The 14,474-nt window shown below is 44.2% G+C and overlaps 1 protein-coding gene across 2 annotated transcripts in view; it reads left to right on the top strand.

Annotated features, from left to right (window-relative positions):
• The window catches only part of PDE3B (phosphodiesterase 3B), a 269,596-nt gene that overhangs the window by 136,390 nt on the left and 118,732 nt on the right, over positions 1–14,474 (top strand). For both annotated transcript variants that reach the window (XM_050954507.1, XM_050954506.1), the window contains exon 2: positions 258–308. In XM_050954507.1, the coding sequence (XP_050810464.1) occupies positions 258–308 (51 nt within the window). The remainder of the gene's footprint in view (positions 1–257; positions 309–14,474) is intronic.

The following is a 14,474-nucleotide window of genomic DNA, read 5'->3' as shown; positions in this document are numbered from 1 at the left end:
ATTGTATTGTTCTTAAAATAGAAATCTTTTACTGACAGTTATTGCTATATTTGGTTTTCATATTTTATCATGACTTTTGTTTTAATGTTAGCAATTGAGACAGTGAAATGATCAGTTGAAAATTAACCTTTCTCACTCACCAAAATTTGGAGGGAATTATTGTGAATAGCATGAAATGATCAAGATGTATTCTACTAATACACACTTTTTTACTATGAGCATATAACTCATTACTATTTATTTTATCTCTTTTACAGATGATTCTTTGGGACTGGGATTTGAAACAGTGGTATAAACCCCATTATCAGGTCAGTCTGTTTTATCTGCATTGGGAAAGCTAATATTAATCTAATGAAAATGCACTTTGAGATTAAAAGATTCCCTCTAGAATGGCAGATTTCAATTTTTCCACTGGAGTTTTATAGCTGTCTAACTTGCCAGTATTTCTTCAGTATAGTGATTACTCCATATTCCAGCTTCTCCTCACTTTCAGGTTCAGTTCTCTCTAATTCTTGACTGCAGTTGCAGGTTTGTGAGTGCAGGTATTGCTGAGTCAGTACAATGACAATATCCTGATTTTAGTTCATACTCAAGGTGACTTGCTGGGCTTGTTGGTATTTCTCTGTGAAAGTAAATTCTTGCCAATAAGGCACATCCCTGGGATGATAGTTTAAAAATACATAAAATTAAGAAAGTGTACTTACAATTTTATGCAGAGCTGGTAGCGATACATGTAGTTAAGATTACCTAGCATTTTCTATTATAAGATCTTATCTTCAGCTGCTTATAACTTTGTCAGACTTTAATCATTTGGACTGAAATTTTCCATGCTGGGTGTCTCCCTCGGACCATTTATTTATGTACTTATTTAAGATTTCAGCTAAAATGGTTCAGTCATTTCTTAAAACAAGGTTAGGAAAAAATGTTGTTTTTCCCATATTAAAAACTTACTTACACACATACTTCATTGATGCATTCTAGGGCTTCCATGTGTTGGAGCAGAGACTTGAAATTTGGCAGGGGAGTTGACCTGGTATTAGGGATATGCCTTTTGCCATCCCCATGAAAATCATCCCAAATGTTAGGCCAGTTAGAAGCCTCTCTAAAAACATAGTTAGCATGTGCTCAGTAAAGGCCTTCTTGAGTTTGGCAGCCAAATTATCTGGACTTCCTTTCTATACCAGTGCTCCATGTCACTGCTGCAGGGGCTGAGCAGACATTTCCTGTATTTGTTCCTCCAAGCCTCAGTGGCTCTGGGTATAGGAACTAAGAGCATAGAGGCTGCCTCTCTGGTGCTCTCAGTGCAGCTTGTGTTGCTGCCCAGGCTGCATGGAGGCAAAGGAGGAAGCAGCCTAACTGGACTGCAAAGGAGTGAGGAATGAGGGAGGCAAAGACAAGCTGTGGAAGGTGATAGGAACAGGGAGGGCAGATGGAGAATATATGTCAGATGTGGGGCAGAGAGAGGCTGAGGTGATACATGCTAAGGGAAGAGGGGACAGACATGGTGGACAAGGATAGAAGGATCTGTAACCAAGAGCCCATGCTCCCTTTTAGGACCTGGACTGGAACCCAAGATTCCTGAGTTTCTGTCCTCTGCTATCTGATAAATAGCTGTGAAACCTACTTGCAAATTGTGTGTCTCATCCGCCTTTAGAGACTGGTACATATAGCAATAATAGGCTATTATTCTCTGTCAGTTATTCCATTAGCTCAAATGATAGAGATGTGTTTTATATCTATAGTTCCGATAGTGCTGATGAGACATAGGACGGTCAATATCACTTCCCAGCCAGGAGCACCCTCTTGCGCCTCTAAGCCCTCATCCCCAGCCCCACTCCAGAGCTAGGGGGCTAGGAAAATATATAAACCAAATTTAAGTTTAAAGACTGTTCATATTGCAAAGTCAAGCACTCAAAGATTAGGAAATGCTAGAATTAAGATTGCCTGTACAACCTTAATACTCTCCCCTTTGCTATAGTCATTATAATAGTCTTTAGTTACATAATCATATACTATTTTTCCATAGAACTTCTGTCTTATTCAGTGCACAGGATGGACCATGTGCTGGGGATAACTAGGATTGTCTAGTAAAGGAGGCTGTTGTCTTTTGCACTTCAGTCTCATTTGCTCAAGACACTGAAAGGTGTGGAATGAATGAAGCAGTAGATTGCACGTAGAGAAAGGATAGCCTCATGGTTTAAGCAGTTGAATTCTAATTGTAGCCTCCAAAGTACTTGCAAACCCTCCCAGATGGTGTCAACCACAAATATTATAAGCATACTTTGCACTCTGTATTCCACGTCATTAATGAACATATTGAATAGTAGCAGACCCAGGACTGTCCCTTGCAGGATTCCGCTGGATACACCCTCCCAGTTTGACAGCAAACTGTTGATAACTACTTTCGGAATGTAGTCTTTCAACCAGCTAAACACCTAACTTATAGTAATTTCATCTAGACCATATTTCCATAGTTTTCATACGAGAATGTCATGTGGGACTGTGTCAAAAGCCTCACTAAAATCAAGATAGATCATGTTTTCCCTCCTATCCGCTAGGTCACTAACTCTGTCCAAAAAAACCAAAACAAAACAGGGAAATTAGGTTGGTTTGACATGATTTCTTTTTGACAAACCCATGTTGGCTATTCCTGATAACCCTATTATCCTCTATTTGCTTACAAATTAATTGTTAAAAATTTGTTACAGTATGTTTCCAGGTATCATACTTAGGCTATCTGGTGTATAATTCCCTGAGTCCTCTTGGTTCTACTTTTTAAAGATAGGTATTATATTTGCCATTCTCCAGTCCTCTGGGACCTTATCTGTCCACCATGAGTTCTCAAAGGTAATTGAGAAGAGTTCCAAAATTGCTTCAGTTAGTTCCTTTAGTACTCTACAAGGAATTTCATCAGGCCCTGCTGACTTGAGTACATCTAACTAGGTGTAACTCATTTTGTGCCTTAGCCTTTCTACATTCTTGTCCCTACATGCTTGTGCTTTGTTTTTGCACTCCTCCTTAGCAGTTTGTCCATGTTTCCACATTTTGTAGGATTTCTTTGTGGTTATTGGGTCATTAAAGAGCTCTTGATGAAGTCATATTAATATTTTTCTTGTCTTTCCTTCCCATCGGAATAGTAAGCAGTTGTGCCTTTAATATTGTCTCTTGAAAAATGCCAGCTGTCCTGAACTTCTCTATCCCTTAGGTTTTCTTCCCATGGGACCTTACCTACCAGTTCTAAGTTTGTTAAAATCTGCTTTTTTTAAGTCTGATGTCCTTAAGAACTGCCGTTCTGGGTCAGACCAATGTTCCATCTAGCCCAATATCATTTCTTCAAGAGTGTCCAGTACCAGAGTTTCAGGGAAGTGTACAAAATAGGACAGTTGGAGTGATCCACCCATGCCTTTCCCTCCCAGTATCAGCGATCTGAGGTTTAGGGACATCCTGAGCATGGGGTTGTGTTCCTGATTACCTTGGCCATTAGTTACTGATAAACCTATCCTCCATGAACTTATCTACTTCACTTTCAACCCAGTTATACTTTTGGCCATCCCAACATCACGTGGCAATGAATTCTATAGGTTAATTTCGTGTTGTGTGAAAAAGTACTTCCTCTTCTTTGTCCTAAACCTTGTTCCTATTAATTTCATTGTATGATCCTTGGTTTTTGTGTTGTGAGGAAAGATAAAGACCACTTCTTTATTTACTTTTTCCACACCATTCTTAATTTTACAGACCTCTTGCATGTTGCCCCTTAGTTGTCTTTTTTCTAAGCTAAAGAGCCCTGATCTTTTTAAGTATCAGAGGGGTAGCCATGTTAGTCTGGATCTGTAAAAAGCAACAAAGAGTACTGTGGCACCTTATAGACTAACATATCTATTGGAGCATAAGCTTTCGTGGGTGATCTTTTTAGTCTGTCCTCTTATGGAAGCTGTTCCATACACTTGATCATCTTTTTTGCCCTTCTCTGAACCTATCCTTTTTGAGATGGGGTGACCAGAATTTAGCATTGTATTCAAAGTGTGGGCACACTATGGATTTATATAGTGGCATTATGATATTTTCCTATCTTGTATTGCATCCCTTTCCTAATAGTTCCTAATGTGCTGTTAGTCTGTTTGAATACAGCTGCCCACTGAGCTGAAGTTTTCAGAGAACTGTTCATGGTGACTCCAAGGTTAGACTCATCTATCTTTAATTGCTAGGATTGCCCTTGGAGCCCTTTTTAAAAATTGGTGTTACATTAGCTACCTTATAATAATCTGGTAGAGAGGCTTGTTTCAGCAACAGAACTAATTCTGAAATTTCATATTTGGGTTCCTTCAGAACGCTTCTGGTGACTGATTATTGTTCAGTTTATCAGTTTGTTCTAAATCCAATTCTATTGTCACATCAGTGTGGGACAGTACACCCAGATTGGTCACCCGAAAAGGATAGTTCTGATGTGGCTGTCTCCCCCAAATCTTCTGCAGTGAAGATTGATGCAAATAGTTTGTTTAGCCCAGGGGTCGGCAGCCTTTCAGAAGTGGTGTGCCGTGTCTTCATTTATTCACTCTAATTTAAGGTTTTGTATGCCGGTAATACATTTGAATGTTTTTTAGAAGATCTCTCTCTACAAGCCTATATATTATATAATTAAACTAGTGTTGTATTGTAAAATAAACAAGGTTTTCAAAATGTTTAAGAAGCTTCATTTAAAATTAAATTAAAATGTTGATCTTACGCTGCCGGCCCGCTCAGCCCGCTGCTGGTCTGGGGTTCTGTTCACCTAGGCTGGCAGTGGGCTGAGCGGGGCTGGGAAGGGTCCAGCAGCCAGAACCCCAGACCAGCAGTGGGCTGAGCGGCTCAGCCCACTGCTGCTCAGGGGTTCCATCCGCCAGTTCCTGCCAGCTGGGATCCCGGCTGCTGGACCCGCTCACCCTGCTGCTGGTCTGGGGTCCTGGCCTTGTCCACATATAGTGAGTACCTACCTTCTCCCTGGTTCTGGCCCATTCTCTTCCTCTGTTTGCACAGAGCTGAGGGTGGGAGTGCACTGAGCACAGGACTGGAGGTGAAGGGTCTGGCCAGGAGCTAGAAGGAGGGAGGGAGCTCAGGGTTGGGGCAGGAGATTTGGGTGTGGGGGCACTCTACCAGGGCAGCTCCCATTTGGTGTGAGGGGTGCAGTTGGGAATGTGAGGGGGGTGTGCAGGAGCTCCCGTTTGGTGCTCAGGGTGGGGGTGGGGATGTGTGGAGTGCATGGGATGTTGGGGGGCTGGGATGTGGGGGGATGCAAGAGTCAGGGCAGAGGGCTGGGAGCATGTGCAGGAGGTGCAGGTGTCGGGGCTGGGTATGTGTGGAGATGCCAGAGTCAGGGCTGGGGTTGTGGGGGGTGTGGTGAAGGAGTCAACAGATGGCTGGGTGCATATGAGAGAGGTGCAGGGGTCTGGAGGTGTGTGGGGGTGCAGGGCTCAGAGCTGGGTGTGTGTGGGGGGGTCAGGGCTCAGGTCAGAGGGCTAGGTGACTGTCCCCCTCAGGACCCCCATCTCCCCCGCTCCTTGTCCCCTGACTGCCCCCCTAGGACCCTACCTGTCCCCTGACTTCCTCGACTCTTATCCACATCCCCACCCCCAGACAGACCCCCCGGACTCCCATCCACCTGCTCTATCCAACCGCTCCCAGCCACCTGACAGGCCCCCCAGAACTCTGGACCCATACAACCCCCACCCGCTACCTGCCTGTCCCAACCCCTCTCCACACCCCTGCCTCCTGACAGCCCCCCCCGAACTCCTGACTCATCCAACCCCCCAGCTCCTGTCCCCTGACTAGAGACCCCCCCAACCCTAACTGCTCCCCAGGACCCTCCTTTCTCCTTGTGCCCTGACCCCTAACAGACCCCGGGACTCCCATGCCTGATCCATGCCCCCTGCTCCCTGACTGCCTCCTCCATATATCCCCACACCTAGCCACCCACCCCCTTCGGGATCCCACCCCCTATCCAACTGACCCTGCTCCCTGTCCCCTGACTGCCCCCACCCCTTATCCAACCCCCCTGGCCCCGGACCCCTTACCATGAGGCTCCAAGCAGAGCCAGATATGCTGCCCCGCGGGAGCACACAGCCCCACCCCTCAGAGCACTGCTCGCACAGCGGAAGGGCTCCGGATGAGTGGGGAGCGTCTTTCTCTCCCCGCAGAGCCAAACTCTGCCCCCCGGGAGCGCGCAGCGCTTGGCAGGATTTTTAATGGCACACTGGAGTCCCGGCAGGCCACAGTGTGCCATTAAAAATCGGCTTGAGTGCCGTCTTTGGCACGCGTGCCATAGGTTGCTGACCCCTGGTTTAGCCTCTCTGAAATGGCTTGGTCTTCTTTGACTGCTCCTTTAACACCTTGGTTGTCTAGTGGACCTACTTCCTGTTTGGCAGTCTTCCTGCTTCTTATGTACTAAAAAAAAAATCTTACTGTTAGTTTTGAGTCATTAGCCAGCTGCTTCTCACAGTCTTTCTTGGCCTACTTTATTAAATTTTTACAGTTAATCTGCCATAGTTTGTGTATCTTTGTATTTTCCCCATTAGGATTTGACTTCCAAATTTTAAAGGATGCCTTTTTGCCTCTAGCAGCCTCCATTACTCTGCTCTTTAGCCATGGTGGCATTCTTTTAGTCCTCATTTTAGTTTTTTCTGATTTGGGGTATATGTTTAGTCTGAGCTAAAGTTACTATTTTATGGAGTTTTTAAATTGTCTCCATGCTCTCTGCAGGCATTTATGACAGTTGCTTTTAATTCCAATCTGACAAGTGTCATCATTTTTATGTAGTTTCCCTTTTTAAAGTTAAATGTTACTGTGGTGATTTTTTGGTATTATCCCTTGTAGCAGAGTGGATCTCTGCTCCTGCCCTGAAGGGGTTAAAAACAGCCCGGGGAAGGGGCTGGGGCTGGAGAAAGCAACCTTTAAGCTGGGCTGATTGGGGAAGTGGCTGAAGCTGGGGCCACGCCCCAAACTGAGCCACAAGGCCTAATAAGAAGACCGGGGAGCCAGAAGCAAAAGGAGTCTCCCTCTGGCTGTAGAGGAAGAAGGGCCTGGCTGCAGGGAGCAATCCAGGGACAGTCTCCCTCTGGCTGTAGAGGGAGAAGGGTCTGGCTGCTGGGAGCTAGACAAGGTACCTTGAGTGAAGCAGGGTTGGGGAAAGGCAGAGAAGCTGGGGAGCTCCTGCCTGGAAAGCCCCAGGCTGCTGCCTAGAGGTAGGCCAAGAGGTACTGGGGGTTGCAGGGAGCAACCCAGTGGTAGGTAAAGGTAGCCAGGCCAACCCCCCTTTGCCTTTGATGAGTGGCTGATACTGCAGTCTGCTCCAGGGCATGGGGCTAGACAATGACTGGGCAGTAGCCAATACTGAGGCAAAGTGGGGATAGTGGAGTGGGGTTCCCCTGGGAGAGGGGAGACCCAGTTAAAGGGGCACCAAGGTCCAGGGAGGGGCCCGGGGCCAGCAGAGGATAGGTGGATCACTGGCCTGCAGCAGGCACTCCGTGGCTGGAAGCAAGCTAATTCCCCAAAGCAACCAGTAGGAGGTGCTGTGGGGGTGAGTCAACTCATTCACATCCCTCCTGAAAGGATATTATGTTATTACCCTATGGTCACTATTGCTGAGTGATTCATCTATAGTTACCTCTTGGACCAGATCCTGTGTTCTACTTAGGACTAAATTAAGAACTGTCCCTACCCTTGTGGGTTCCAGAACTAGCTGCTCCAAGAAGCAGTCATTTATGGTGTATAGAAATTTTATCTCTGCTTTATGCCCTCAGGTGACATTTTCTCAGTCAGCCTGAGACTGGTTGAAACTCACCAATTTTATTGCACTTTCTGGTTTTGTAGCATCTTTAACCTGCCTTAGCATTTCACGATCACTGTCACCATCTTTAAGTGGTCAGTAGTATATTCCTACTGCTAGACTCTTTTTAGTCAAACATGAAATTTCTATCCATAGAGTGTATGGGACAGCTTGTTTTACATAATATTTTTACCTTATTTGACTCTATGCTTTCATATAATGTCACTCCCACACCAGTGTGACCTACTGTATACTTTTATACCCTGATATTACCGTGTCCCATTGATTATATCCTCATCTTCCATGTTCCTGTGATGCCTTTATATCAATATCCTCATTAAATGACAGGCACTGTAGTTTACCCATCTTGGTATTTAGACTTCTAGTATTTGTATAGAAGTACTTGTATATTTTGTCAATATTCAGGTACTTGTCATAATGTGTTATATTTAAATAGGGCTCTATTTCGTCTGTTTCTCACCAACTTCTACTTACACTTCATCAACTTCTTTCCTATCCTCTTTAGTAGAGTATAGAATTCCCCATTTGATAAATTCTTCCCTACAAAACCAGGGGTGTTGGAACAATTTGTATAATGGGAGTGCTGAGGGCTATTGAACCAAACTGTAAAACCTGTATATAGTGGAAACCACTTCAAGTCTAGGGATGTGGCAGCACCCCCAGCATCCCTAGTTCCAGCACGTATGTACAGAATGTCTTTGCCAGAACTGTGTGCTCCTCTGCACCTATTGACTTTCCCCCAGCCCTTAGTTAAAATTCAAAAGGTTGGAGAAGATTTTTTTAATGTGCCAGCATTTTAGTTTAGCTGGAGCCCATCTCTTCTGTATAGGCCATTCCTTTCCTAAAAGGTTCCCAGTTCCTAATAAACTTAAATCCCTCCTCTCAAGACCATATGCACACTGAGACCTACAGTGACCTTTTTCTGCTTCTCTCGCTTCTTCCTTTCCTTAGAATCATGAAATGATAGATTCACCCAAGATTACTTGCACTCAGATTACCTTTTGGGGGTGGGGGAGCTCTAATCTGAACCCCACAGCCCAGGGCTGAAGCCCTTGGGCTTTGGCTTCCGCCTTGGGTGGTGGGCTCGGACTTCGGCTTCAGCCTCAGGCCCTAGCAAGTCTAACGCCAGCCCTGGTGAAGCCATTAAAGTGGGGTAATGACCCACTTTGAGTTCCCGACCCACAGTTTGAGACTTTAAACTGGTCTACCTATCACCCCCTTCTGGACCTCAGAATAAGTGAATGTATTCTTGCATCATAAATATTTGATACTGTGTTAGATATTTGCAGTATATTGCACAAACTGTCACTTTCTGTTTAAGGAAAAGATACATTTTCAGTGGATGATTGTGTGTTTTAGTGAACAAAATATATGTATGCATAGCTTAATAGTCTTAAATTTTTTCTTAAGCACCATCTTCCACAATTATTCCTTTAACTCTTCCCTGCCCCACATCAGTTCCCCACTTCCCACATGTGTATCTCAGGTTCTGAATCCTCATATACCATAACTAGAGCCTTCTCAGTCACTTAGCAAAAATAGTAGGAAGAATGGTGCCTGCCAGGAGAATCTAAAGCAGCCCTTTCTTTCTGCAGTTATGTGTAGTAGAAGTAGGTGTTGGATTCACCCAGAGACTGATTCAGTGAAGGTGGCTTTTTATTCACTGTATAAACATGCATAGCCTTGTTGGGGAAACAAGTAAACTTAAAAGCAGTTAGACAGCTGCTGAAGACAAGTGGGTTTTTTTAATAAATTTTTATTTGCATTTTCTTCTTGTGACCCCACAGTTGAGAAATGAAGGCTTGCAGAATAAAATCTGGATACAGTTCATCATGCAACTGAGTGGCCAGCATAAGTAGGCACCATTGAGATGCAGGAGCACCTGCTTATACATTAAACCTCTACGCCAATATAACGCTGTCCTGGGGAGCCAAAAAATCTTACCGTGTTATAGGTGAAACTGCATTATATCGAACTTGCTTTGATCTGCCGGAGTGCACAGCCCCGCCCTCCCCGAGCACTGCTTTACCGCGTTATACTCGAATTTGTGTTATATCAGGTTGTGTTATATTGGAGTAGAGATGTATTTTGGAATTGTTGTGGAAATAATTTATTCTTCCCAGAACTTGGAGTTATAAAACAAAGAGCCTGGAGAATTTTTGTCTCACTTACTGTGCATGAAGCTGGTAAGAACATGAAACAAAAACCTTAATAAAGAGAGAGAAAGAATTAACAAAAGAGGATAATGCAGGAAAAGCAACACACACTTTTGTTAGCCAATCACAAAAAGGAAACAAGAAAAAAGAGAAAATGCAGATGAAGGTAGAAACTGTTTATAATAGAGTGTATAATAACATTTTAAGGATGGATGCAAGAAAAAAACAGAAGAAATTGGTGCAAAATACAGAGAACTACAAAGCCACACTTACAAAACAAACAAGTTCACAATTATCATACATAAATGGTGGCTGAAAATTCAATATTGATGTTATACAGGTAAATCAAGATTTTATTAATACTGTTACTTACTGAGTTGCCTTTCTTCTGCAAAGATTTTGTATCCCCAAATCTAATAGTAGACTACTTTTTTTCTCCAGATTTCAAAAGAATTTGGGGTTTCCTCCAACACTTTTTTGAAAAAACAAGATTTACCTGTTTTGTCTGTCTTTGTTTGCCTTCATTACAGTATTCCCATTCTGCAGTTTCTGCTCTGAATGTGAGACTACTGGGAACTCTCCTAATAAGATTTTTTTTTTTTTTAAATCTCTTTTTAACATTTGAGCACCCATAGTGTTGTTGCTTACTAAGGTCAGTTTCTAAATCATCTGCAATCTCACCACTGCTATTACAAATTATGAGGAAGGACTAGACCGGTCAGACAGGATAGGATCTGGTCTCTATCCACTCCGAATACTTCCCAGAATTCACAGGCATTTCCCAGATCGCCTAAAGTTTGATCTCTGCAGTGTAATGTTCATGATGTGAAGTCTGGCATCTAACACACAGAAATAACCCAGATGGTTCCAACAAACTCTCTTGCTGCAGTCTCTCCACCTTGTTCAGTCACACCCACTTCCAACCAAGTGTTGGGAATTTCAAGATCTCTAAAGACTACTCCTGAGGGCATTCTGCTCCAAAATATTAAAAATTCTGCACACAGTATTTTAAAATTCTGCAAATTTTATTTGTCAAATAAATGTGAAGGCTCCAGCATGGCATTGGGAAGAACAGGCTACTGGCTGCACTGAAATGGGAGATCACTGTGCAGCTCCTTCCCTGCCATTCCCTGGGGACACGAACTCAGAAGTGAGGCTGCACCCAACCCTGACACAGCACAAGGACCGGACCTGCTCCAGAAACACAGGAGGGCCCTGCCCCTCTGTGCCAGGTGCACCAGGTGTGGGCAGACATGCTCAGCAAGGCAGTATCCAAGTGTGGAGGGGATTAGTGTGGTAGGATCCAGTTGTGGGTTGAGAGGGTTCTGTATGGGGCAATCTGAGTTTGGGCGGCTCAGTGAGGGATCTGGATGCTCAGGGGCTTGTTGAGGAGTTCTGGGTGTAATGGTAATGGGTCTCTGCAGGGGCTCCTGATGAAGGTGGTTGTGGCTTGGTTTGGGGGGGATAAAGCTGAGCGGGGGCAGAGATCTGGATGTGGGACGCTCAGTGGGGGGTCCAGATGCTGGGTGAGTGGGGTGGGGACCAAGGTGCAGCTGGTTGGGGCTTGGTGTGGGGATTCAGGTGTGGGTGGCTTGTCAGCCTGGTCCAGGTGCAGGGGGAGTGTGGCTCATTGGGGTGGGGGGTTCTGAGTGCAGGGGGTGTGAGGCTTGGCAGGAGGGTTTGAATATGAGGTGATCTGGATGCAACAGGATTGGGCAGATGGGGGAGCAGCCCCCTATACAGGGATCCCTCCCCATGCAGCTGAGGAGCGGTGGGTGCAGGAAGTGGGAATGTGTGAGTTTGAAGAGCTTCCTGCAGCCAGCGGAGGAATCTTGGAGTGGGTCTGACCTGGCACCGGTTGCTGTGCAGCAAGGGAGATTTAGGTTGGACATTAGGAAAAAGTTCCTAACTGTCAGGGTAGTTAAACACTGGAATAGATTGCCTAGGGAAGTTGTGGAATCTCCATCTCTGGAGATATTTAAGAGTAGGTTAGATAAATGTCTATCAGGGATGGTCTAGACAGTATTTGGTCCTGCCATGAGGGCAAGGGACTGGACTCGATGACCTCTCGAGGTCCCTTCCAGTCCTAGAGTCTATGAGTCTATAAGAGGAAGCTCAGTCCTTCCCACCCAGCCAGGACTAGCAGCTGAGCCCAGTGCAGGGTAGGAGCTGCCAGCCAGGTCTTCCCCAGTCCTGTCTCCTGCCCCTCAGTGATTTCTCACTCTGCCAGCTGCCATGGGCACCCAAAACATACTGCAGTGGTTGTATGACCATTCCTGTGTCTTCCGTTTGTTTCCATGTTAGAAAGTTATATTTCTGCAGGGAAGCAAAGAAGTCTGCCTGGACATAAATTCTGCGCATGCGCAGATTCCCCCAGGAGTAATAGGCACAGTCCATTACATCCTCCTCTTGTAAATCAATTAATTATGTGACTATAATACAAAACTATAAACCAATTAAAAATTTAACTAACATATAACTCAGCAAATAATGCTGATATCATCAGAAGTCACCAGTACCTGACCCTCCATAAAATCATTTTAAAGATACTATTCTTTAAAAGCATGTAGTCCCATAGCCTTTTCTCACATGAATAATTCCACCATTGGATGTTTTGGTCATGGGAGTTTTTCTTTTTTCAAATGGTTTGTTTTGCTAGAGACAGCTCTCTGGGGCCCTTGGTGTTCGTTAGGCAGTTCTTGATCCTACGTGATACTGAACTGATTTTACACAAGCTGCAACCTTCCAGAGTCTGCCCTTGTAGGTCTTCAAGCATCTCTTTTTCCAGTGGTCTCTATATTGCACAGGAATAATGTCTTTGTCTGACATGTTCAAAAGAGCAGGCAGTCATCTGGTACTTACTTCCATCCTGACATGGACTTCCTACTTCAACTGTAAGAAATCTTTCTTTAGATTAGATAAGTGCCTTTGTGTGTCCTGAGCTTCTTCCAGATGTTTTTTTACTTTACTCAGGTTCTGAGATCTCTATAAGGCTGCTGCCACTGGGTTTCTGCTTCTGTCCTCTGAGCAATTTTCCCATTAACAATTGGGTTGACGAATATGATTAATGATGTGCCAGTCACTGGCACATTGCAGCTCTCCATAATGACCAAGTGTGCATTTGTCCCTGATTCTCCTTTATTTTTGAGCAATGGTTGTATGTCTGCAACACTTGTTCCCCAAATTCCTCTCCTTTGCAGACATTTGGAACTAAAAACTTACAAATGGGACACAGTTGCGTATAAGTGGTTGCAGTGTCTTGCCAGATAAATAGTGCTTTTAGTTTAGCAATAATCGAATTTGCAGTTTTATCTGGGATCTTTATCACTCCTGAATACTTTGAATATAGATCTTTCCATTTTTACATGCGGTTTAGTATTTTTCAAACAAATACATATTTCCCATTGTCTGAGACCTCATAAACTCATGACAGCTCTTTTGAATTGCTGGGACTGCTGTGTGCACACCTTGAACATCCTTTTATTATCTTCTCAGTATCTCCAGATATACCTGTCCAGTATGTTGTTGTTTGGTTCTCTGCATGCCCTGGTAAATTTCATATGGCTGTATCTAACATAGTACTGTTTCAGCTACCTTTTTTCCTCTACAAATAGGGTTCTGTCCTAACACAAAAGCAGATCCTTCGTAGGCAAGAAGGATTTAGTAGCAGGAACAACATCTTTCGTGTCTTGACCATCCTTTTTGCATCCATGTCATTACTACATGGAGCTGCAAGTTTCTTTTCCGGTACAGCCTTTTTTCTTCCAAAGGTCTCACTCGTTGCACTGTCACTGTCTGTGTCATAGTTTTTATAAAAATAGTTTAAGAACAGCTGTATTATCCTGCAGTATATGCAGAACCAGAACGTGCAAAAGCAGAACCAGGTGAGGAGGCAATGGCAGTGCGGTGACAAGAGTGATGAGGACATGAACACAGACTTCTCTCATAAGAATGGCCGTACCGGGTCAGACCAAAGGTCCATCTAGCCCAGTATCCTGTCTACCGACAGTGGCCAATGCCAGCTGCCCCAGAGGAAGTTAACTTAACAGGCAACAATCAAGTGATCTCTCTCCTGCCATCCATCTCCTTCCTCTGACAAACAGAGGCTAGGGACTCCATTCCTTACCCATCCTGGCTAATAACCATTAATAGACTTAACCTCTATGAATTTATCCAGTTCTCTGTTAAACACTATTATAGTCCTAGCCTTCACAACCTCCTCAGGTAGGGAGCTCCGCAAGCTGACTGTGTGCTGTGTGAAGAAGAACTTCCTTTTATTTGTTCTAAACCTGATGCCTATTAAATTTCATTTGGTGGCCCCTAGTTCTTGTATTATGGGAATAAGTAAATAACTTTTCCTTATCTACTTTCTCCACATCATTCATGATTTTATATATCTCTATCATATCCCCCCTTAGTCTCCTCTTTTCCAAGCTGAAAAGTCCTAGCTTCTTTAAACTCTCCTCATATGGGACCCGTTCTAAACCCCTAATCATTTT

Source organism: Gopherus flavomarginatus, chromosome 5, assembly GCF_025201925.1.
Source record: "Gopherus flavomarginatus isolate rGopFla2 chromosome 5, rGopFla2.mat.asm, whole genome shotgun sequence".
NCBI lineage: Eukaryota > Metazoa > Chordata > Testudines > Testudinidae > Gopherus > Gopherus flavomarginatus.
Note: the sequence above shows the minus strand (reverse complement) of the source record. Positions and strands in the feature narration are given on the sequence as shown.